We start from the raw sequence: 25,330 nt of genomic DNA, 5'->3' as shown, positions 1-25,330 counted from the left end.
ATGTGAGATATTTGAGTGAGTCACAAAGCTAACAGTGTAATCGGTTTTGGAGCGTGTTGGAGATTACCAAAGTCAACAACGTACATCACAGATGTTCTCCAAGTTATTTATCTTGTTGTCTACCCTTCACAGGCATGATAGTCCTACTTCAGTCTAACCTAGGTTCAAGTAATGTGTACACTTCAAAGCATACAAATATGTCAACCTACCAATCCCATATTTATCAAGGTAGCAAATGTGCAGATATGTACAGTAAGCTGAAATGATCACAAAGGGACACATGCGCTCGAGAGCATCAAAGGCATTGCTGCAATGGAATATCAAAAGAAGTCTTCCAACAGGTTGCGGTGTTCAGACTAAAGCAAGTTTAACGTGCTGACAATTTGACTAAATTGTGTTGAGAGAGTAGAGACTATGATGAAACAATAGCATCTCAAAGGGGCAAATTCCTTTGCTCTCACTTTGTCTCTACGTTAGACAGCCATAAAAAAGGATTGGGGGGTGGGGGTGGGGGGGGTGGGGGGGGGTTGCGATACCACACACACATCCACTACACTGAGAGTCTCTTTTTTTCAGCAGGAGCTAGACTGGTCTTACCCTGGCTCTGCCTACAGTATCCTATAGTGCGTAAAAGAACACTTCTGATCTCGGTTCGGGCTAATATACAAAGTAATGTGACATTGACATTTCTAAGTGTACCTATTGAGGTAAGACAAAGACTTAATATGGTTATCTTCATGGTTATCCATGGACATATTCTATGCTGTCAGACATTATTTCATCAGCCAAACACAGATGGTAGAGGTAAAGTTAAATATTGTTTATGGCTGCCTGCAGCTTGATATTGTCTTCTGTGTGGTTCCCAATATGGGCAAGATTCTGATCACTAGCTATGTCAAAATCACCATCTGCTGCACGCATTTAGAATATTAAGTCTGATATTTGATATTTAGGGTGAGAAATTCAATTCCGCAGCCATTGAACCAAGCCTCAGATCAAAAGTGACAGCACGGTAAAGCCTTTGTGAAACCTTGTCATCCAACCATCAAATCAGCAGAGGGCTACAGAGATTAACACAGCCATCCGGAACATGCATATGCCTAGTGATGCTTAAGGCATAATGTGCTATGCACCTTGTATGAGTCACCTTGGCTCACAGAGTATGATTACCATGCAAGATTATCTATTCAATCCGACTGTGAAGAAGTCGCAGTGTTGAGTTGGTCTAAGTGTATGCATGTCAATCCTTTAAATTACATCAGCTTTGTGATCAATGAAGTTGTTCTACTCCTGTAAAAAGGTTTGTATGCAGTTGATTTAGGGAATCTTTATAGTAAAAAATAAAAAGATTATTTGATTGGATGTACAAATACTCACCGTGTTAACGGATTATTTCAAAACAGAAAACAATGGCTGATAGGTGAGGAGAAATGAATACCATTATAATGTTACACATGAAATTACATATAACACTACATTTTTTAAAGATTATTTTTGGGGCTTTTCCCTTTATTATATAGTGACAGTGGATAGACATGAAAGGGGGAGCGATATGGGGGATGACATGCAGCAAAGCGTCGCAGGTTGAATTTGAACCCGTGCCGCTGCAGGACCCAGTGTGCACAGTTTAATTGTTCAACCAAATTTTTATCTTGCACATTTTAATGTTATAACACAACGACCAGACCTGGGGGATTAAATGTACAAACATGATAGGATTAGATTAGGATTAAAGTGTTGATTTACTGCCGCAGGAGACAAAGGGTTATCAACTGACGTCCTTATGCTCCAAGAGGTACTGAATCACTATGGTCTCAATGATTTGGCATTCACTCTTCTATCTACAGCTTTATCTCAAACATTGTGCACAGACGGTTGGAGGCACATATTAGTGTTTATGATAAGAGGGGAAACAGGGGTTTTAACCCTGACTTGGAATGCAGACTATGTGTGTGCCTATTACGCTTTGCAAAGGAGTGAAGATTACAGGCTAGCTGACGCTTCACTGGAAACATAGACCGCATGACTGAGGGAAAGGTTGCCCTAAGACACAACCCGACGTCAATACGGCATTTTTTACAATGTATTTCATTTAACAGTGACAGTGTCATGCATGACATATGCTGTATTTACAAGGTCTCAAGCAGCGTGTGTGTACGTGTAATTTTAGGGAATCTCAGTCTCTGTGTGATGGCCTCAAATGGTGATGTAATTGGATGGGGAGAGAAAAAACAAACCTAAGGTATTAAAAGGTCACCACTGTAGACTTTCAGAGTCTCTGTTCAAACAAAACCCAGTGCAAGGACCTGAACTGAGAAGACAGAGTCCTCATAACCTGCCACACCTGCCTTACAGCTGACAAGCCATGAAGAGAAGTGAGAAAATATAAATCATAATATAGATGGAAGATCCTGAGTAAAAAAAAAAACAGAGCATGAACTAATGGAACCGGTGGGAAGAAGGGGGATCAGATTTTGAGACACCGGTTCTGACAAGTCCTAATGAGACACTTGAGGCTGCGACACAGCATAAACATTCTGCCCGCATCTCCACCAAAAACCATCCCAAAATATCCCGTTCACACCGAGACACCTTACAATATGTGCCAGTCTCCATTTCGTCAGTATCTCACATTAGAGCTGCACGATTATGGACAAATTGATAATCACAATTAATTAATATTGAGATTGCGATTATTCATTGACTTTAGAGACAACATATTTTTTTTAATTGCACTTTCACATTTATATAAACAGAGCACTGTTTTCCATCCATGTTGAGCTTGTACCCTGCTAACATACACATCTTTTGAATCAAATTAGGTCCTTATTCACAGTGCATCTCCTAGAAGCAACATATGAATAAAATTTGACCCAAAATTAAAGCAACACAGCACTGCTTTCAATTTCATGTTGTGACTTTAAAAAAAAAGTTTAAACAAGGTTACACATCTACTCTGGACTGCAGCTCCAACGGTCAAGAAAGTTTTTCACGGGCTGCTGCTGCCCATGACAGCTCACCAAACATTAAGCAAAAACATGTTAAATGACCCTTGGTCGCAGACGGTCAGTCTACAAAGCACTTCATTTGATAAGCAGCGGAGTTTACTATGAGCGGAGTACGTATTTTAAGTATCAATATTGCAGCCGAAAATTTTCACTTATTGTAGGAAGCCCAAATCATGATCACAATTAAAATTTGATCAATTGTGCAGCCATAGCTCACATGCAGACACATGCACAGAGGTTTCACAAGACTTGCAGTGCGACAGTAACTTTAGTAGCTCTACAATAACAGAATGTGACCAGCATAACTACTTAACTTCAGTGTACTATGGTGTTTTTGTATTGATAAAAAGATAAGTTGCTTAATCATTTATTAAAAAAACTGAAATGGCATTGTCACAATTTTGACAGTCATTTAACATTTTCGGTGCCAGCTTCTTCAATGTGGGTTGCTTTTCTGTTTTTTAATCATTGTAAATTGAATAAAGATAACTACTTTGGACTGTTTGGACAAAAACAACCAATTTGAAGCACTGGGAAATGTGAAAGGGTATTTTTGTATAACATTTTCATATGCTACACAATGCAGAGACTAAAATAATCCACATTTTAATGGATAATTGAAATAATTGAGCTGACCGGAAGGATCCAACAGACAAAAAGTAAAACGTGGTTGTTACAGCAGCACTTTAGAGGCAAAGTGCACCTGCAAAATGCCACTGAAAAAAAAAATAAAGCGACCTTTATTTAAACCCAAAGTGGCTCTGCCTCCTCTGCTTAGTGACGCACTCTGTCAGTGTCGGTCTTCCTTGAAACTGCTGGCTACAAGTTATCGTCCGTGCTGCGTTGCGGTTTAATCACTCACCATGCTGTGCACGAAGAAGGGGTTCAACTGTGTTAATGGAAAACAGGTTTTGTCGGGTTCCCACAGTGCAATGGCTTACGATAAACAAAAGGTGTGAATTGGATCTGGCTTAAACAGCAGTTAATTAAAACATGCCTCACAAGTTAGCACACAAGATTGCCATAGCAGATACATTTCAATGATTTGGCCCACTTTTGATAGAAATATTTTTTTTACTAATGCGTTTTGTGATTCCACATGTCCACACATGCCGTTAGTATTTTTTTCTCTGTGCACTTGTTTCTCTGTGACATGTATTGGCTTGCTTTGGTGGATTGTCTGTCTGTGTACGCAGGATATGTGTGTGTGTGTGTGTGTGTGTGTGTGTGTGTGTGTGTGTGTGTGTGTGTGTGTGTGTGTGTGTGTGTGTGTGACAAGCAGGTTTGGAGAGGAATGCAGGACTGGTGTAATCCAGTCTCAGTTCATTTTTGCTATTGTTATGGGAAAAAAAAGCCTGTGTGCCTCGCAGCTCAGTCACGAATACACCCATATCTGCTAAAACACAGCGCAGCCTAACACAGAACAACATTACAAACATCTGTAGGTCATTTACTACCAGCTGATTAGACCTTGCAATGTCGAGCCATAGAGTTTGTGTCAATCTATGATGCCAGAGTACTCAGTCACCTTCTGAATGTTTAGTCGGGCCACCTAATGTTTACCGTTCCTACAAACAAATTGAATTCCAGCCAGTCATTGAAGAAATTATAGAGGCAAAACACTTGTCTTTCAACACACAACTGTTCACCATCTCTGAGATTCCAGTTATGAATGTGATGTAGGATGAATTCGCAAAATGATTTGTAAAGCATAAATGTAGAAAATGTTTAATTCAGGACTGACTGAGGAGTATTGATTAAAGAGACATGATCAAAATCCCATTCATAGCGGCCTAATGTAAACAGGATCAGACCCAGTCTCAGCTTCGCATTGATTTGACTTCACCTTTGGGATTACTGTAGCTCAATGTTAGATATCTCTTCCTTCGATAGCAAACCCAGACTTGTTACCATATAAATGAGAATGTCAAACCTAATTGTTTGATATTTTATTAAAATAAAGCATCTGGCCTACCAAGCTCAAAGATGTGGAAAGAATCTCGACTGCTGCCCTCTCTGTTTAATATCTGACTTGGAACTTAGTTCACTAGTATCTTGTTGGCAATTTCCAACGGAGTTATATTTCTTTTCAACAGACCTGATGAATCTCTTTATATTCACAAAGGTTTTTTTAAGATACTTGGTATGCAATTAGATTTACATTATTTCAGGTTTCCACTCTTCCTCTGCTCATGACGTTTTCATTTCTCTCTCACTTACTGCTCCCCTCATCAACTCCTCTGTCTCCCATTTTTTCTTTGAACTAAGGTTGTGCCTTGTGTAACAGCTCTTTTGGCAACTTTACAATTTTCTATTGATTTTAAATCTTAATGAAAACAAGAGTTGGAATATTTTGTTTAACTGAACACCAGAGAAAAAGAATGCCTTTTTGCAAATATTTGTACTGTACATGTGGCGTGCATTTCTAACAGAACAAAACCACGGGATGCGGATCTGTCGTTGGCATTTGGAGCAATTCAGCAACAGGTGAACTTCCAAATTAGTTGTGAATTGGCAGTGATTTTTTTACCATTTAACTGGCAAGACAACATCCCTAATTAGCTGCAGCTTTGGAAGAACGTGTAACAGACAGCGTGCTGGCATCGCTAAATTGTGACGACACTTCCACCTCTTCCTCTCTCCCACCACAAAGATACAGCACATGCACGCACACACGTGCACACACACGTCTAAAGTGCACTCATACTTTGCCAGCATTTATAATACATTTCAGTAAACAAACTTATCATTCAGGTAATTGTTGGCTACTCTGTATGGAACCTCTACGGCTAACCAGACATCGTAACCTACTAACCACAGCCATGTGTATTTGTTTGTGTGTGGCATCTTGAGGTTCCATTATTTACAGTGTCTTCCGTCATATTCACAAGCCACTGAAGTGCACGGTAAAGCTTCCTTAATGGAGACTGCAATCTTTGACTTTCATAAAAAAAAAAAGGTAAATGCTGGGAAGCCGAGACGCTAAAATACTGTGCTGTCAGACAGAGCTCTAGTTATCTCCTTAGACCATAACCTTCACAACCACAACACATTGTTGCTGGTGTCAAAAGAAGGGCATGTGTACTGTGTACAACAGGTATAAGTAGACTGAAGATGGAAAATGTTTTTTTTCTATCCTCCTACTTCACTCACCAACTGTGGGCCAGGATTACGTAGGCTTTGAGTCAACAGATTATTGCAAACGAAAAGGAATACCATACACAAACAAACACAAACAGAATGATTTAAAGAGTGGCGTCTCTGAAAACAGCCGACTGTGCCTAAACAAGACTCAAGAAGGAAAAAAAGAAGAGACAAAAGGACGAATCTGTGACTATAGATTGCGCTTGAATGTTGGTAGCTGGTATTTTAGGTATATTTGGACTGACATGGGGACATAATGCAGGAACATGCTGTGGGCCAGATGAGCTCACTGGGGAGCAATTTATGTCTGAACTTCAATATTTTGCCAAAAAAAAAAAAATTAACCCATCGCAGATGTTGCTATCACAGACTGCAATATTCTTACACATGGATATTAGTATGCTAATCATTGTGAGTACTACGCAGTCAAATAAAAAAAGCTTTTTCAAGTCTGAGAAAATAACCCTGGGAGGGGAACATATTTTGTCCCGAATTACGTTTGCTTTTAACTTATCACAAATGCGTTTCTATTCAACAAAGAACATGCAGGCCGGGGTGGATGGGAGGGTCAAACACACCTAGGACTTTCACCCAGGAGACCACTGTTTGTGCCCCTTGTAAAACCAAACGTCAATGTTGATTTATTTGAATTACATACAGTACATACATTAGACTGAAATAATCTCTGCCAAGATATCTCTGCCTCTAGTACATTTTGAGATTTTTTTTCACAAGTCTTTTAATTTGATAGATGTGAAATACTAAATTGAAGGAGTAGCCCTTTCATAGAAACTCCAGTATAAATAGCATCTCAATGTAACACTAACCAGAGCAAAGTCATAGTTGGGCGAAGCATAACAGTGTTATATAACTTTAAGCTGCATTAACAAAAAGCATGCTACATAATCTAGTTCTAGGTACTGTATACATCAAACCATTTTTTTTCTTAGCGTCTTTGTGCCAAAGTTGTTCCACTGAGAACAACTTGTCATATATAATTATTACTTTCATTGTTCCATTTCACTACCACTAAAAAATAACCTTGCAGCCAGTGTAATCCTGGTCTCTTGTTTCCAGGTGAACCATCTTTGTTCACCTGGTGTCTGAGTCTAATCTCTTGTATAGCCATAATAACAGTCAGAGCAGTTGCAACATGACATCAAGAGTGGGAGCGGGAGGTAGAACTGAGAAACTTGACATTGTAATGTACTGTCCAGTTTGCAGGGGCATCAATCAGGCTATGCTTCTTAAAGCCATGTAAAGAGCTTGGTTGAAACATGGAAATGTACCAGTCACAGTTGAGTGTGTTTCTGATGACAATGCTGAACAATGTTCTAAGTAAAAAGAGATGTGAAAATGCAATAATAATTCAACTGACAATGGACAGATAGAAAATGCTGGGGGCAATGCGGCAGTGAGGAATTTCCCTACTGCTACAAATCCATCCATCACCAGTAAAGAAGTGGTGGATTCCATCTCCCAGCTACTCTTTTGTCTCCTCTTCTTTATCTTGTTGATTTTTAATCTCCCTCCACCTTGGTAAAGTCTGACTAGTCTGTCTCCTACTCTCTTCAACACAATTTAATAAGATGAAACTCTCTGCTGATTGGTGGTGCAGACGACCACACAGTTTCGTCTTTAACAGCTATCTCACCCACTCTACCTGTCTCTCTTCCTTCTTTGTACATTTGAGTAGATTTCAGCAGATTCAAAACCAAACTGCTTTACAAGTGGCTATACATCAAAAAGGAAAACATTCCCTTGAACAGCAACAAACAGGCCGGCAGATCAGACGGGGAAATCACTCTGAATTTGGCTTTATGCACAAAGCATCAACAGTGTAAGTTACACAAGGAATATCTTATTTGATTATTACACAAGAGAAGAATGACCTCAACAATCTCTGGGTTACACTGCATTCAAGATAGCATGGCCATTATAGCCCGACTTGATGCAGATACATTGATATCTTGGAGTTAAGAAAAAGACAAAAGAAAATCAGATAATATATTTGCTGCCAATATTCATTTTCTTTACACAAACCATAACATAAATAAACATTTTTGACAATGTTGCCTTAAATTATTATTATTTTTTTTTTTACAATTGTGACCGAGAAATGGGCAAGACATTTGTTAAAAATTGATGTGTCACTACTCTCTGGTGGACAAAATATCTCATATTTGGCGTTTTTGTACTGTACAATTTCTTGTCATTTATTGGCTGATATATACGCTGATACAATATATCTGTAATGAGCTAATATTGGTCTGGCTCTAATTTTTTATGAAAGCAAAAATAGTCACAAATATTTCAGTACTCCAGCCAAATACTTCAATTTGAAAACAAATTTCATACATGTTACAAGTAGTGTTGACTATTTTAAAGATGAAAGACTGGAGTAGACCGATCTGTTGTCTAACCAATCACAGAAGGGGACAGAAGACAGCGGTGAGCTTTATGAGTAAGACTAAAAAGTGTCAGTGTACAAGAATGCAAGACATGAACAGTCACCACAACACTCAGTGGAGTCAAACAGCAGCAGCATGGCAGGGTTGAGTATCCACAACTTTATTTCCACTACAACAGAATGACAAAACTAGTGACATGTGGACGTCAAAAGGCTGTATCAAAACCCTGTGCAAAGTCACTACATAGCTGAGCTGATCACTTACAGTGACTGAGGCTGTCCTTGATTAAAGAAATGATTAGTAAACTAACACTCATACTAGTGTTCAATCAATTAGTCAATTTAAAATAACAGATCTGTAAAACCGAGCTTCTCCTCAAAAGAATCCTGCAAGGGACTTTAAATGATGTGTTCCTGCGTTTCTTGGAAATAAGTCATTCAACATGAAAAAAGCATACAACATGACTGAGTGACTAAAGAAATCTTAGTCGACTAAGACCAAAACAGCCCTAATAGCAACACTGATATCATTTAAGGCATATTATAAAAAAAAATGTTTAATATATCCAGTGTTTTAGAACAGGTGGGTTTGTCTGAGGTTGACACTAACTGAAGCTGATTCCATATATCATACAGCCTATTCAATATCCCAGGTCAGTGATTATCCTATTTATCCATTCATAAAACAGCAGTGCTGATATGGAATCAAGTTTGCGTCTTTGGCTGCTATGACATTTATATATTCATGTATCCTGTGCAGTGATCTTTTATGTGCAACTTTTCTTTGAACCCTCAAGCATAATTATGCTTGTTAACAAACCCTCAAGAAAGTATGTAACCTGAAAGTCAAATTAAGCCAGTAACACCCCCCCTGATATGGCCCCAAGGCCCTCAGTTCTTCGGCCTGTCAGAAGAAGAGCCTTGTCAGGATTTCCTGCTGGGATCTCTGCTTGTAAATCAGTACACTGCTGCATGTTAAGCATCATTTGTTTGATGGCTTGTAAAGCAGAAATGAGCAGTGTTTTTAAGCTTTAGCACATCCTAGTTGTGGTTAAAAGTGATGAAACAGCCATTATTTGCCGTAAAATAGGTAAGTCATATGCAAGTCAGACAAAAAAATGTGTGGTTAATCTGATGTGCAGACCTGACACAACAACCGCATGGTGCAGGTTTTGTATGTGTGTGGTGGTAGCAGGGAGGTGCAGCTGCAACAGCAGCTAGGAAAGTGTCAAAAATATTGCCCCACTATCTTAACCACTGTATCATAAAACTGCTGTTAATGCCCTGAGGCTTTTGGACTTAATTACTCATAAAACTGACGAAAATACTTTCAAAAAAGAGCCACAGCTTGTCTTACATTTATGCTGAAAGAAATGTAAGATGTGTGCTACTGTACGTGTACACACCATGGCATATCTTTTAAGATAACAACTACAATAACTATGATAAGGCGGTCATTGTAAACTCACAACTTGTAGGGCCTACAAAGTGCAAAATGTACGTTTTTTAGTATAATGAGATCAGCATTAAGAAGCCAAAGAGTGTCAGAAAACATCCATTGTGACGTTTGAACTGCCACATGATATTCCAAAGGCTTTTTAATCAATACATGAGTCTTTGATTAATGGTTAACAGAGGTCAGACAAGTCAACAGCTGCTAGGGCTGTCCAACACTGGCTGGGCTCACTTCCACCTATCGGCCCCATTTCAAAAGGTGTCAACCGAAACCGTAGGCTCCACCAAACGTATTAAAATTCATGTCGAAAAATGTTGGCCGAAACTTACCTGTTCAAACTTGGCCACTTGGTATTTTAGGTCCAATGAGCAGAAGGAGGAAAACGAAACCAAGTTGGAAACTGGAGATATTGGACACGACAAAAAAGACGGAGAGGAGTCTTCCTTCTAACGTTAGCTTAATTAGTAATTAGTTAGCAACAAAGCTAACATAGGCTACATAAACTTCTCCGTGTAGTTGAACACCTGAGTAGCCTCTGCGCTGAGCTGACTCCTAACTGTTAGCTCGTGGACATGAACACCGGACGACGCGTTGTTAAGTTGATCAAACTTTTACAGTAAAGTTTATTTTAAAGAAAAGCTAGGTCGCGGCATTGATAAAAAAATAAATAAATAAGTGAAACCGTCCCGGCAAGCGGCTCTCACACCGCTCCCCTTCGTGTGTAAACCCGTCTGTGTGGAGGATAGAGAGTGTGTCTGTCCGGTGGTTACCTGACTCCAGTTATTACCGTGAGGCCAGCCCTCCAGACGGCAGCAGCAGCAGCAGCAGCAGCGGCCGCCTCATGTTTCCTGTTGTTGTTGTCTCTCTGAATGACTGCAGAGCAGATAAAAAAAGCTTTTACTCAAATGTCGATGCTTTCTGCTTTTCCTTAACGAACAATATGACATGCCGTCTCATCTCGTGATTGAAACCAATTTTGTAGAGAGACATTTAAAAGTCACTGTGATGTTGACTTTCATTTTTGGCTCCTTCAAGCTGTAAAACAAAGTAGGCTAAATCAAATTCTTTTCTGTTTTAATTTGAGCAGTTAATTTAAGTGTCAGCATGATAATTCATCACATGCCAGGTAGTCTTGTGTACATTAGTAATGTTTATATTTTATTTTTTATTGATATCACATTCAGTGTATGTTTGGGTGCAACAACTCAACCTTAACATTCAACATCAGCCTCACCATGTGGTCTGTTTGCTAAAGAGGTAATGTTTGCATGGGAACCTGTTGAACTATAGCCTACTGTATATCTCATAAATAAAAGTCTAACCAGAATAAGGCACTAAAAAAGCGACTTACATGTAATGAAAAATGCTTCTTTGAATGAAAGCTGTGCTTCAAAAGTGTAAAATCCCTGTAAACTCAGATTAAGGATTCCAGAATATTAAAGTTAAAACGATTGCATAACTTTTCTAATAATCCAGTGCTTTTAGGGGCGGTCGCTCTTGTGTGTATTCAGAGGTGAATTCTGTATACATCTCAAAAACAGAACTGCAATAAAAAGCACTGCTAGTTCACATCCATTTATTTTTTACTTCAGAGGACAATAAAACATTAGAGAGGGTATCAGTTTCTTAGGGTTGAATGATATGGCTAAAATCTTCTATCATCATAATCAGATCATTTCATATCGCAATAACAATATATATTATACATAGCAGGTTTTCTGGTAATTCAATAAATAAATTGTCCATATGAAATGACCACATGGTAAAGCCTACTTATGTATATTCCTGTGTGAATTAAATTCTGCTGCAAAAAGTGTTGAGTATTTTCTCATTTTATTAAAAACTGGAAGGATCAGAACGTAAAGCATCTTCCAAATGACCTAAATATTGTCATATTATGGCCGCTGTTTTTTTGTGTGTCAAATGTAAAACAGTTGACTTAATTCTGTGCATATGTATCTGTGTTTTGGCATATTTAATGAAAATATGAGTGACTGGAAAATACAGAGGTTACGAACTGACACACGAGAAGTAGTGGATTATGCTGCAGGTTTGGTTTGAATGACAGCTTCTCTTGATCATTTTTTCCCTTTTGTGATACAGGATCAATGTGGGAATCCATAATCCAAGTTGCTGTGGTTGTCCTATATGAAGGAGCGAGCCCTAAACCTTTTCAGTGCTTTCAAACTACCGGGTAGACGTGTGTCATATTCTTAAGGTAGGTTTTTGTGGCGTGTTCTTCTTAATTTGAAACGTCAGTTGAATTTAAATACACTACACACAATACATTCATCTGGGTTTGCCGGGATGCAAGCTTTCAGTTCCAGCTGTGTTTTTTTCAGTAGGCTATGTTGTATTCTTTGTGTGAATTGTGTTATACTGCTTAATTTTGTGAGTGTAGTTAGGTACAAACAGATAATTTTTGCCTTTATACTGTTCACACCAAAACAATTCTTTGAATTGTCCTGAATCATGTCACCTACGTTGACCCTGGAATGGGAAAAAAGTTTTGTTCATGAGGGACAACAGGGACAGGCCAAAGGCACCATTCAACTACTGTATAGCTCCATGATATACAACTAGGTCAAGCTATTTTTATGTATATTTTATTATAACTTACTCCTGTTTAATTTATACTTTAATATAATTCAGGCTCATTTCATCAGCATTAATTACTTTTTTAATTTGCTCCAATCTAGGGTAGGATTGCCTGAAGTACTTCCCTAACCGCGTCTTTAGATGGTCAGTGTTTTAGTCATATGAATTACAGCTTAGCTGACCTGTGCTGTATCTTCTTTATATATCCCATTTTGCAAAAACTCTGATTAATTCTTCATGGCTGAAATTCCCCAGCATGGCAATTTGAAACGAGAATGTCCTTGGCTCTGATCCACAGCAATAGTGTATGAAATGAGCACATCCACTGACTCGGCCTACTTCTGATTCTCCAAGACAAGAGGGAGTCTTCACATGAACAGCCAGATAGTGGTTGCACACAGGCTTAAATCACACAGTCAATATGGCATGTGTGTGTGTATGTCTGTGTGGGTGGGTGTGACTGTGAGTGTGTTTGTTGGGGGACGGTATTTGTCAGTATAGCAACCTTTCCTTACAATACAGTACTGCATGCATGTGCTTTTGTCCCTGTGTGTTCATTCATACGAGTACCAGCACCTTCTAAACACTGTTCTTTGTTTGCTTGTATGTGCTTTTGAAGCATACTGTAGAAACAGCATCATTTGTGTCCATGAGTTTGTGTTTGTGTGACGAGAGGACGTGATCAGAGGTTTACAATGTGAGGTTCCATGTGGGTTGCTAGATTTTTCAACAAACGGTTTGTGAGCAAAATGTCATGAAAACATTAACAGGGCAGATGCTTGACGAAACGAGCTGAAGGCCAGTTTGTCTTACCACTCAGCCACCCTAGTACCATATAAGTGAGTGTGAAAATACCTAATGTGAAGGCTTACTTGTTTGTGCATGGTTGTGTACATACGCAAAGGAGGGCTATTTGACCAGTCAATTATGTCAATATTGGAAACTGGACTTTGATTTTACAAGACTCCAGATTATGTTCAATGCTAACTTTTAGTTTTTTTTACGTCCAATGGCAACATTCATGAAATTCTCACTTATGCAATACCTGCATATAGCAACTATGGGATGGTTAAGATTTGAGAAAAATCGTGGTAATTGCAACTTAAGAGGTGTGGTTATGGTTTGGGTTAGATAACTTAAACAAGCTACCAAAACAAATGTTCATGCCTTTTGGGGACAATGAAAACAAGCGACACAGAACTGACATAACATTTTAAGTTGATAAACTTGTTAACAGTTGCCTATTTAACAAATCCAGCAGGCACAAAGCTACGGTTCACCAGCTTAGTTTGTCTGTCTGCAGTTTGGGACGCTGCGTAGCCTACAGTGGTATTTTAAATTGAACAGTGAACAGCTTACAGTTGTGAGCTGGAAAAAAAAACAAGCAAACGAAAAGTACAAGCAGTCACGTAATCCAATTTTGACATGGAGCCACTTTAAGGTTAAATTAGGGTTCTGCAACTAAACACTTAGATTGTGTTTAACAGATTGTTGCTGATCTGTGACTGGAGACAAGCTCTGGTCTCCTGCACGAAAGTCAGATGCCACATGCCAAATTTCCAAGCCCAACCTCCACACCTTTACATTACACCTCACTACATAATACATGGCACAATACTTACTGCATTGGATGTATTAAAGGGATACTGGGAAAGGAGTGTCTAAAAAAGAAAGTTTAACAGAGGACAATCTCCTGTATGTGTGTTTGTGCGTTTGTGTGTGTCTAACTATTTGCCGGCTGCACATGCTCACCTCTGTGTACTTGCTCTATTTTCAGTCTTATAGTGTCTACTGCATCTTCCCCGTGTTGCCTTTGGCTGATAAGTCCTCTCACTTGTTACATTCTTTCAATTCATGATGCTATCTGATTAATTTGATCACTCTATAAAACCAGAGAGGAATATCTAAAGGCATCAACCGTCATGAAAGAGATGCTCCTGAAATCCACACACCTGCAGAGTGTGAGTTAAAGTGATGGGGCGGATAATATTTATAGATGCCCTTTGGGAGGCTGTAAAAGACAAATATTAATATAGTCACCAAAATACACTGTGGTTGTTTCGGTGTCTTTGCAGTAACCAGTTGCTGTTACAAACCTTTAATTTGTGGAAAAGTCCACCTCTCATGAGTTTTTAAAGGCAATGCCACTAATGGCTTCACATTATTGATACTGCACAGTACAATGGGAGTTGGCTTTAGAGGACTTTTAGGATTAATTAAGTGGCAGTAATACTCATGATAATGAGAAGTAAAAGAAGAAGAGTTAGAAATAATAGTGTCTGAACTTGCTTGGTATGATTCTTATCTTATTGTTTTGAGCTTTTGATTACAATGTCAGGGATTACAAATTGTCAACAGAGTCATGCCATTCTTGCAGTTTGAGATTATTTTCTTGCAAGTGCTCCTTGTCCTCAACACACCTTCTGCACACAAATTGTTTTGGTCGCCTCAGACAGCATTGAGTTAGGCTAGTTACATTAGGTGTGAGCTTGTGGGAGGGTTGTCATTCAGCTTTGGGAATTTAATGGTTTGTAGTAATGCCATTTTTAAGTGGCCCATATTTCCTCTAAACTGGAATATGTACTTTAAAATGTGCATGTGTATATCTGCATATTTCCTCGCTCGTCATTTCACTCTGTGGATGCAGGGGGTTGCCATGGGAACTATGACTTCTGTGACACCACGTGATTTTATTATTCCGTCAGAGAAAAAGAACACACTTTACTTTGCGTGTTCCGTTCTCTCCCCAGCTGTAAACAAGTTGTTTGAGTGCAGCGAGAGGGTGGACAGCTCTTAAAATGCTGTTTCCTTACACAATTGGTTTAAAAGTCTTTGTAAGTCATGGATATGAACTGTATATGGACATTTGTATTGGCAAGAGTGATGCAGCAGCTTTTCCTTTGCCACCTACTCTCCTGGGATTTGATTTAAATCTAAATTTAAAATATGAGAAGCGATACAATTTACTTTCCTAAGATATTAAATAGTTTGACATTTTGGGAAATATGCCTATTTACTTTTGTACCAAAGATAAGTACAGAAGATTGATATCACTCACGTGTATGTAGGATAAATATGAAGCTCTAGCAGCTGGTTAGCTTAGCTTAGCATAAAGACTGGAAACAGGGGGAAACAGCTAGCCTGGCTCTGTTCAAAGGTAATTAAATCTGACAATCAGAATCCCTGATGCTTACTAACTAACATGGTATATTTTGGTTGTTTAATCCATACAAAAATCAAAGTAACTAACTAACATGGTTCTATGGGTGATTGTATGCTGGACAAATCTTTCCTGGTCAAGAAAGGAAATATGAATTAAACAAACATGACAACATTTTGTTTTATTTACTGACTTGACATGAGAGTGGTATCAATCTTCTGATCTAACTCTTGGCAAGAAAGTGACTAAGCGTATTTAAATACACACACACATAACACATACAATGCAAAATTGAAAGCATAAAATCTCAATATGCCAGCCAATGTGACCAGGTTTCCATGCAAATGAAACAGAAATTGTAACCAAATATTCACAAAAACAGCAAAAGAAAATATGAACTTATGTGCCTTTACATCCTCTACTGTTAAGCCAATATTGGGAGTTGGTTCATCGAGATAAACCCTAATTCTCGAGTCAGGTGCCATTTTACCACTGCAGAAGAAGAGGCCACAATGAAATGTTTAAAAGACCACCAGTCAACCCCCAAATTATGGGAAAGTATCAAGAACGTGATGAAATGTGCACAAAAACAGGTGGCTGGAAACACACCCTATTATGTCAGAATCAGAAATACTTTATTGTACAATATTCCACATTAAGTACAGACCTACTGTATGTGGCAATGCCTGAGGGGAAATCTCAATGTATGACAATCCACTGGTGCCATTGTAGCATTTCTTAACATAAACAAAGTGCCAAACGCTGCTGGTCAGCTTGCACCTGAGTACTCTTGACCCACATGAAGCCATGGGCAGAAAAGCGTTCCACTTTTCCACTTGACAATGCATCATTAACCCGCTGTCTACTGTCCAGAGGGCTGAGCCAGATTATGATCCCAGCTCACCTAAGCTGTCATTGTTATTATTGTCATCATACACAAACACCAAAACACTGACACTGTACTTTTAGAATGCTTTTTTTCCTCCTGCTTAGACTTTTCGTGTTCCTATAATTGCACACACACACACACACACACACACACACTCTCTCTCTCTCTCTCTCAGCAAACCTATGGTATCAACCAGTATCAAAGTGGTTTTGTGGGGTACTAAAGTGCACAGTAGCTCCCATTCTAGCCACTGTGTTGCCTCAGACTCTGACTCACATACAGTACCTTTTTCTCTTTCTCTATCTCCCTTACTCCTTTCCTTGCTCTCTCTGCATCTGTCTCTCTCTCTCATACACATGCTGGCTCTTTTCTGGTTTCTATCTCCTCTTCAGCTGTCTCATTCTCTTATTCCCTCTTCCCACTCTCTGTTTTCTCCCTCCTCCTATTTGCCTTTCCTTTTCTTTCTCTCTCTTACATGCATACAGATGCACACACATAATCTCTTTCTCCTTCTCTCTCTTTTCTATCCTTGTATCCACCGGCAACAGCCTCCCTCACCAAGCCTGTGGATCCCTTCACTTGACTAATTAGCCTTGAAGTGCTGTTGAAGATCATCATATTTAGCTTAGCGACCGAGCAGCAGAGTGCAGACAGATATAGACTAGGCTGACTAGAGGCTGGGTGCCTGGCAGTGGGCAAGCTCTCTCTCTCTCTCTCTTTCTCTCTCTCTCTCTTCGCCCCCCCCTCTCTCTCTCTTTATTCTCAGTGCCGCGGGCTTCTCAGTGGCGGAGCGGCGGAAGTGAGGGGTGGTTTTGCTTTGAAAGAGACAAAAAGGGGATAAGAGAAAGAAGCAGAGCCGAGACCACAACGCAACCACAGAATGGCAGTCTGCTGCAGGAGTAAATCCTCCTAGAGACAGAGAGACTCGGAGGAGGCAGCGGTCACTGTGAAGCAGCACTGTTTCCAACATACAGAGATTTAAGGTGAGAGTTTTTCTAACCAGTCACTGTTTTTTGGGAAACGGGTTGTGGTGTGTGTGTGTGTGTGTGTGTGTGTGTGTGTGTGTGTGTGTGTGTGTGTGTGTGTGTGATTGTGCATCTCTCCGACCCACATTTTTGAACCTTAGGTGCAGCACAGGAGCAATGATCTCTCTCTCGCTTTGTGTCTCACACACACAGACATGCACATGCATCAGCTGTGAAGGAACCACTTGTTGGCCAGACATCCAAGTTGACATGTAATGAATACTGCGATGATGGTCACTTGTGCTTGTGTGTGTGAGTGAGCCAGTGGATACAGGTGTTTTTTTTTTTAAATATCAGTCTCTGCAAGCGTGTGCATGCCCCTGTGTGTGTGCCAGCGAGATAGTGAGTGGGTCTTTTGTTTCCGTGGTGTCAGTGTGGAGCTGCACATCATAGTGAACAACATGGACAGCAACAGAAGAGACAGTCAGTCATGCCAACTTACATTGCTTCTCATTGCTTTTGAAGACGGGGTAGATAAAGAAGGTCAACCTCCTGTGTGTGTGTGTGTGTGTGTGTGTGTGTGTGTGTGTACACACAACCTTAGTAAAAATGAATGCCTTTCACTAATCAAAGCACTTTGTGCTGTATCTGAGGGTTGACTATAGTAGAAGCTTGTACTTAAATTGGAATAGAGGGATTAGAGTGGGATAGTGTGTCCTATGAGGCAAAATGTGCTATAGTGGAGAAAACAAGAATATGAACCACAGCATGAATAATTAACACACTTAAACATACTTAAACACAGCAAGTGCAGCCTGTACTGCTCTGTGTACATGTTAATCAGCTAACATTGCACAACGCAACTGAAATACTATATGTGTGGTTGTGCAAATACATTGTGTCAAGATTATTTATTTTGAATTTAAAGACATTTAAACCATTTGCTGCCATAAACAAGTCTCCTGTGAAGCTATAGGGGACTGTGATGACTAATCTTTGATTTGGTACAGAGTCAACCAAGAGGGACGTCATTGCTAGTGGAAGTTCAAGGTGATTTTGCAGCAAAGATTTGATCCCTACATAAAAATTGCAAGGATCATTAATCAATAGCTGTGTCATACAGACAGGTGCATTCCTGGTGTGCATTCTGCTTCACAGTTTGTATATACTTTTTAAAGCACATCTAAACATGAGTAATTCTTTGAATCTCCGCTTGTTGCTGGTATAGGAGTCTAGTAATCATTAATATGTATGTACTGTATGTTACATTTTTCTCTTAGATTAAACTGTTCCCGATGAGACAGGGTCTAAGTGAATTTAGGTTAGGAATTTAAATTAGGGGAGTATGACATCTTTAATGTTTTAGTTATTAAAGCATATAATGTAATTCTCCTTTAAACATGTTGCAGCAATACTTATAGCAGTGTTGTAGTCAAGAGCACCCTAAACCAAGACCAAGTCATTATCAAGACCAGAGTGAATCGAGACCAAGACAAGACCAAGACTTTGAGGGTTTGAGACCGACTCAAGACCAAGACCAGATTTGTGTTAGACAGCCAGAGCTTATTCTCCTGTCTCCTGCATTTACTTTCTTGGGAGTGTGTAAAGGGGGCAGGGAGAGGGGGGTTCACTGTGACACATTTCAAATTAGATATAAGTTGAGTTTCTGGTTGCATTTACAAGTTTTAACACATAGGCTAAAATCAGACACTGCACAGGCAATTTAGCAAAATCCTTACAGTTGTGGTCCTGACCGGTCTTGAAATAAAATCTAGAGTCTTCTTCATCTGAGACCAAGACAAGACTAAAAATCTGGTCGATTCCAAGACAAGACCTTGAAAAATTGGTCTTGAGACCAATTGGTGTATTCTTTTGTATTTGTGTGAACAGGAACTATAATGTTTTACTTTTAAGGAACGTTGAATAATTAGATTCATTACAAGATAAAAAATAAATAAAATGTGGTTCTTCAATGTCAATGTTTCTTGTTTCAAATGTATCATTTAACTATATCACTGATGAAGACATGGATGCATTCCAACCTTGTGAAGTGGCTTCCTCCCTACTCACCAAAAACGAACATTGATTGGTGAAAGGGCTGACACAGCAGCGGAGATTTCCCCTCAGGCATAAAGTCAGCAAGATAATTGTTGTCAAGGAGATGAGGAAATAGGCTTGATATCTGAGAGGAGAACCAATTGGTGTTTAACGGGATAAATCATATTGAAGACTGCTGAGGGCAGTGGCTTTACAAATGATAAAATCATGATTTCAAAGTTCTTGGAAAAACTGAATTTGCAGTTTGATTCAAAGAGGATATTCTTGAATGCTTTTTGAGTAGTCTCTCAACTTAAAAAACAACATTTTTGACATTATTCAGCATGTCAGAAAACCCTGAGCGTCTCATGAGCTTCCCTCCTGCACAAACTTTCCCCACCATCTCTTCCCCTGTCTCCAATTCTCACTTTGGGAACTAAAGCTTTTTTCCTCAACTTCTACCTGTTATCCCCTGATTGCTGTTGTTTCCCATTGCTGAGTCTGCTGGCTTTCACCCCTCCCTCTTCACTTCTGAAGAGTCTCCGAATGTCTGCATCATGGCTTTGTCTCTCTTATCTCTTTCTGTCAGTTTTTTTTTATGATCATCTCTCCTCTGTTTCCACTCTACTTCTCCTCCTTTCAACCTCATCCCCAATTCTTTTGATTGCCTACTGTGTGTGTGTGTGTGTGTGTGTGTGTGTGTGTGTGTGTGTGTGTGTACCTGTGCATGTGATTGCATTGATGCAGAATGTATCTTTGTGGGCATCTCAGCATATTAGTGAGTGAGTTTGTGTGTGTTGTGTGTGTGTATGTGCACATAACAAATTAGGTGTTTTGACCCTGATTAGAGATGATGAGAGGATTCTCTTTTCGTGCTCAGACATAATTATTTGTAAAATTTAAAAGATGGAGCATACCGGTTATCGGCAGTTTTGAAGGTCCCTGGTTTACTAATGGTTTGGATGTATATCATTATGATTACAGCTGTAAGGAATATTTATAATGATTGAAGATCTTAATTAGTTAACACATGAGATTCTATTATTTATGGTGAATGTTTGATCTCACACATATTACTGCAATAGATTTTGATTTTGTATTAATAATCTTAATCAGCAAAGTGACTAGTAACTACAGCTGTCAGATACATGTAGAAGTGTAAAAAGTACAATGTATCCCTCTGAAATGGAGTGAAAGCATAAAGAAGCACAACACGGAAATACTTAAGTATGAGTAGACTTAGTTACATTTCACCACTGCTTGATTGTAAGGTTAATTATTTGCTGAGATGGGCCTTGAATGTTGGCATTGTACATAATAGCATGCAGGCAACTGTTGCACTGCATCACCTAGCTTTATGGACAGCACCAATGTTTTTGCCAAGGGACATGTTTGTGTATTAGGAGTTTTTTTGTAAAAACTAGTAGCATATTTTGACACAAATGCTCAAAGAAAAGGAAGGGAGGAGATGGGTTGGATTCTGTTGTCAGCAATATCTCCAGCTGTAACGTCACAACCGCTAACGTGTGGACATAATAACTGTGCGCAGGGCTCTTTAATCTTCTAGTGGAAGTGACGTAGGCAGTATGGAAATCTGAACATAAGTGGTCAGCTAGAGATGTATGACATGTGAACTTCAAGGGGCTTCAGCTGTCTACTTGTCTTTGGATCGCCAAAACACATTTTAAAACAAATGTAAAAAGGATCTAGATACTGACCTTTTTAGGTAAAAAAAAAATAATTCACCAAAGAGTTATATTCTTTTTGCAATTCAACAGACTATGAAACTCTCACCCTAAGATTTACTCTCGGCCCAACAATGAATCTAAAGAGACTATTTACAGTCTTCTGGAACTCATGGGACTGTTTAGTGACTCACTGTTGTCACAAAGTTCTGACTAATTTGAGGTGCCAGTCAGGTCTCTTGCCTTACCAACAAGTCAAGCCAATTATTATCCATAGCCAAACTTATAGTGCAGGTTGACTTGGCATGACTTTAAGGTTGAATTCTGAATTCTCTCTTAAAGTCACCCAGGCTGCCCTCACAGATGCACAGACACTGCATTTATTGTTTATTATTGTGAACACTACCTTTAAATGATCAAAGATGGACTACAACTTTATTTCATCCACATCTTTATGAATTTCACACATTTGTCTGTGCTTGAGTGATATGTTTTTTTCAATGTCAAGTTCAAAATTTGCAATTTCAGTTTTTGCCAAACAAGAAAAAGTTTGTGTTTTACTGCCTAGTAGTCCTGCACCCAGCATATCATTTTGATTTAAACAGAACTAAGTAAACTAAAGCTTTGCAATGACCTTTGACCCCACAGATGATTGACAGTCAGCTGCCAGCACAGAGGAGAGCGATGAGGAGCCTTCCTGACGACAGCGGCCAGCAGAAGACCAGCACATACATCGTGCCCTGCTTCCTCTTTGTGGAGGTGAGTGTTTGGACACATTTTGTTCAAAAGGGACCAGTATGCAGCACCATGGTTCACCTGTTGTGTTCATCAGACTTGACTCTGCTGACATTGAACAGTTGCAGTGGCGGAAGTAGAAAATTGTACTTGGGGTGGAAAAGGTGTAGCGAGAGATCTTGGCAGGGTGGCAGGGGAAGACAAAACCCCCATATATATAAGTACTGCTATGCCCTGCTGTGCCCCCACAACATCCTGAACTGCTACAACTAATATTTCCAGTCACACTGCTACGTTACTGTAATTGCCGCCCGCTCTTGGGAGAATTGTTGGGTCCTTATAAATTATGGAGTGTGGTCTATATCTACTATGTCTGTAAAGTGTCTTAAGAAGAGTGAGCTCTTGTTAGGATTTGATACTATAAATAAAATTGAATTTAGGTGAAATGGAATTAAATGGCATGATCATATTTACTGATACAAACAAATAGAAACATAATGTGTCTTATTTTATCAGTAATTATGATTAAAAAAAGCTAAGATAGAGAAACTTTAAAACATCATTAGATAATCTATGTATATATGTAAATCTTTACATATGTAATCCTATAACAGATAAAACCATAGCTAAGTATTTGAGGGGCAGGGGGCTAAAATTACAATTATTATTTATTATTAATATAAATTAATTGTTTGTTTGAAGGTTTTAAGAAGCTTGTGGACATAGAGTTAGTTTGTTTTTACAAGCACAGTTTTTTGAACACCAAAGTTAGGGGGGCAGCTGGGGGGCTAGGCCCTACAGTGGGGGGTGAGCTGCCTCCCTTGCCCCCCTGTAGAGCCGCCCCTGTACAGTTGGAAAAGGTTATGTGCAATATGCTGGGTAGATGCAGGTTGTACATGAAAGTGGGCAGAAATGAAGAGTTAGCTATATACTGGATGGATACACGGAGCAAGCTGATACACACATGAAAGCACATCTACCATCTTCTGCCTCTGAATACTGCTCTTCCTCTTCCCTATTTCTTCCCACGTCTCTTTATTCCATCATTTCACGTTTCTCATGGCAGATTAACAACAATGAGCTTCAATTGGGAAATTGCATAAATTATCTACTTTGTCACAAATGGGTAATTACCTCCAGTCAGCAAATCAATTTGAGATAACATTCAGCAGGAGGGTGAGGGTCTGACGCTGAGGTAAAAAAAGACCCTCTCAAGTGACCTTTTTGATCAATTCTTTTTCTCTACTCCTCTACTCTTCCCCTGACTCTTCTTCTCTCCCTGTAATCCCTAAATGACCTGATGAAGCGCTCATGGCCTCAACTGCATTTTCTAATTAATTGGCCTAATTAAGAACGGAAACCCAATTAGCCCGTGCTGCCGCAAACACGCTCCAGGCCTGCAGGTCCTTTGAGCTACAGCAACGATAGCTGAATTAGCTGTTTTTATGAAATAAAATACAATCTTTTGAATTCACCCGAGAAATGTGATTTAGCATTCTTAAACAGGTTAAAATAGTAAAGTTTGAGGGTTGGTGGAAAGTCAAATAGTGCCATAGAAAGTTGACTAGATGAGTCAGAGGTTCAGCTACAGCCCAGAACCTAACAAGAGAGCTGAGTATAGACATGGACGTTTTTGTGTTGAACAAACATAGGTAAACACAGATCTTTTGAAAACTTGGCCTCGTTTAAGTTTTTTTTTGTCTTTTCTTTTTTTTTTGTGTGTGAACTGTCTTTGGAAAACTGCATCTTTCTTTAGTGCACCTGCTGAAGCACCTCAACTGAATCTGCTGAAGGATATACTTCCACCTCATTTTTCTTCTCTTTTCTTTGTACTCATTCACTCATTCACAACATCCTCTTGAGATCACAGTACAGGTTTTTTTCATCCGCTCTCTCTGCCTCACTAAATACATGAATACTACACTCTTTCCACATAACACTCCTCAACAACACACACCTCTGCTACTGCTGCACCTCTTTATAGCACAAATATCTCACAATCCCTGCAGGTCTTAAGCTTGCTTTTCGTTTCTTTCATTGTGCTTTGGTATTGGCTCATTCTCAGCAACCTCTTGAGGACTTGTTATAATGATCTTCCAGCTTTCTAATTTTTTCATAGTGCGTCTATGCTATCTTTAGGCTTATATCTGTCAGTGGTGCTCCTCCCCTCCTCCAGTATTCTCTTTGAGGGTCTCTTGAGTACTGCCCAGTCACTGTTTTTATTCAGATCCTCCACATCACTCCTCTCCTGCAATTATTCCCTTGAGTAATTACATCTTTTGCAAGATGGATCTCTCCATTATTCCCCTTTACTTGTAAAGCTTCATATCCTCCTCCCACTCACAAGCCTGTCTGCTATCACAAAGACCTCCTTTCTCCCCATTTGTCCTCTCCAGCTTCATGTTGCCTCATGGGTCTCCATCGTTTCTTCGTTGTTCTTTTCATTTCTCCCCTCGTTTCTGTTCACCCCTTCCTGTCAGGGTAGGTAGACCTTGTCCTCCTGCTCACCTTATATCACACAACAGAGGGTAACATGCACATCTAGACTCTGTGGATTCTAGATGTGCAGCAGGAGGAGTTATGTCCAGCTTATACTCTCCCTGCTCTTTGCAGTTTCTATCCCATTTTTCACCTTACTGTAATCTCCCCCCACTCCAGTGGTGCATCTATTGTTTTTGTTTTGTTTAAACAGGACCAGAGGTGGGAAGATGGAAATCTAAATTGACTTTAGTATATGTGTGCGCTTGAATGAATCTGTGTATATTGCAGTAGTTTAATAAGGGCATTTTTAAATTAAATTCCCCCCTCTGTGTGTTCATACTGAAGCAGCTTGCTGTAGCATAGCTCCCCCCGGAGGGCACTCACTCTTTTGTTGGTACATTAGCATCTCATTACCCAATTTGCCCAGTCTAATTTCTTTTTTCTCTATTGTGATCTTTTTGCTGACTCCGTCTCTCTTTCCCTCTTTTTACCACCATCTAATGCTGCGTTCGAGACACAGTTCTTAGCCCGTAAGTTACGACTTCAAGTCACAACTCACGACTTGGTAGCGTTCCAGGCAAAGTCACCACAAACCCTTCTAGCTAGCATTAGCGTTAGCTAGTGGCTACCTAACGTTGACGTTAGCTACCGCTAGCTGATACTAGCGATTTCTAGTCTACAACATATTTTGGGCTTCATTTAATAAACATGATGGCATTTTCCTCTTTCTCTGTAAAGTCCTGCTGTCAGTTCAATGCTGCT

General features: G+C 39.5%; 2 protein-coding genes across 3 annotated transcripts in view; one reads left to right on the top strand and one right to left on the bottom strand.

The window, feature by feature from the left end:
- palm3 (paralemmin 3) overlaps window positions 1-10,782 on the bottom strand; it is a 30,772-nt gene extending 19,990 nt beyond the window's left edge. For both annotated transcript variants that reach the window (XM_032500851.1, XM_032500860.1), the window contains exon 1: window positions 10,348-10,782. The gene's annotated coding sequence lies outside the window, so the exon portion shown is untranslated. The remainder of the gene's footprint in view (window positions 1-10,347) is intronic.
- A 6,215-nt stretch (window positions 10,783-16,997) lies between these two features.
- plppr2b (phospholipid phosphatase related 2b) overlaps window positions 16,998-25,330 on the top strand; it is a 46,622-nt gene continuing 38,289 nt past the window's right edge. The window contains 2 exon segments of the mRNA XM_032500892.1: window positions 16,998-17,648; window positions 22,001-22,111. Of these exon segments, the coding sequence (XP_032356783.1) occupies window positions 22,001-22,111 (111 nt within the window). The 5' untranslated portion in view covers window positions 16,998-17,648.

This window comes from Etheostoma spectabile, chromosome 2 (genome assembly GCF_008692095.1).
Source record: "Etheostoma spectabile isolate EspeVRDwgs_2016 chromosome 2, UIUC_Espe_1.0, whole genome shotgun sequence".
Lineage (NCBI taxonomy): Eukaryota > Metazoa > Chordata > Actinopteri > Perciformes > Percidae > Etheostoma > Etheostoma spectabile.
Note: the sequence above shows the minus strand (reverse complement) of the source record. Positions and strands in the feature narration are given on the sequence as shown.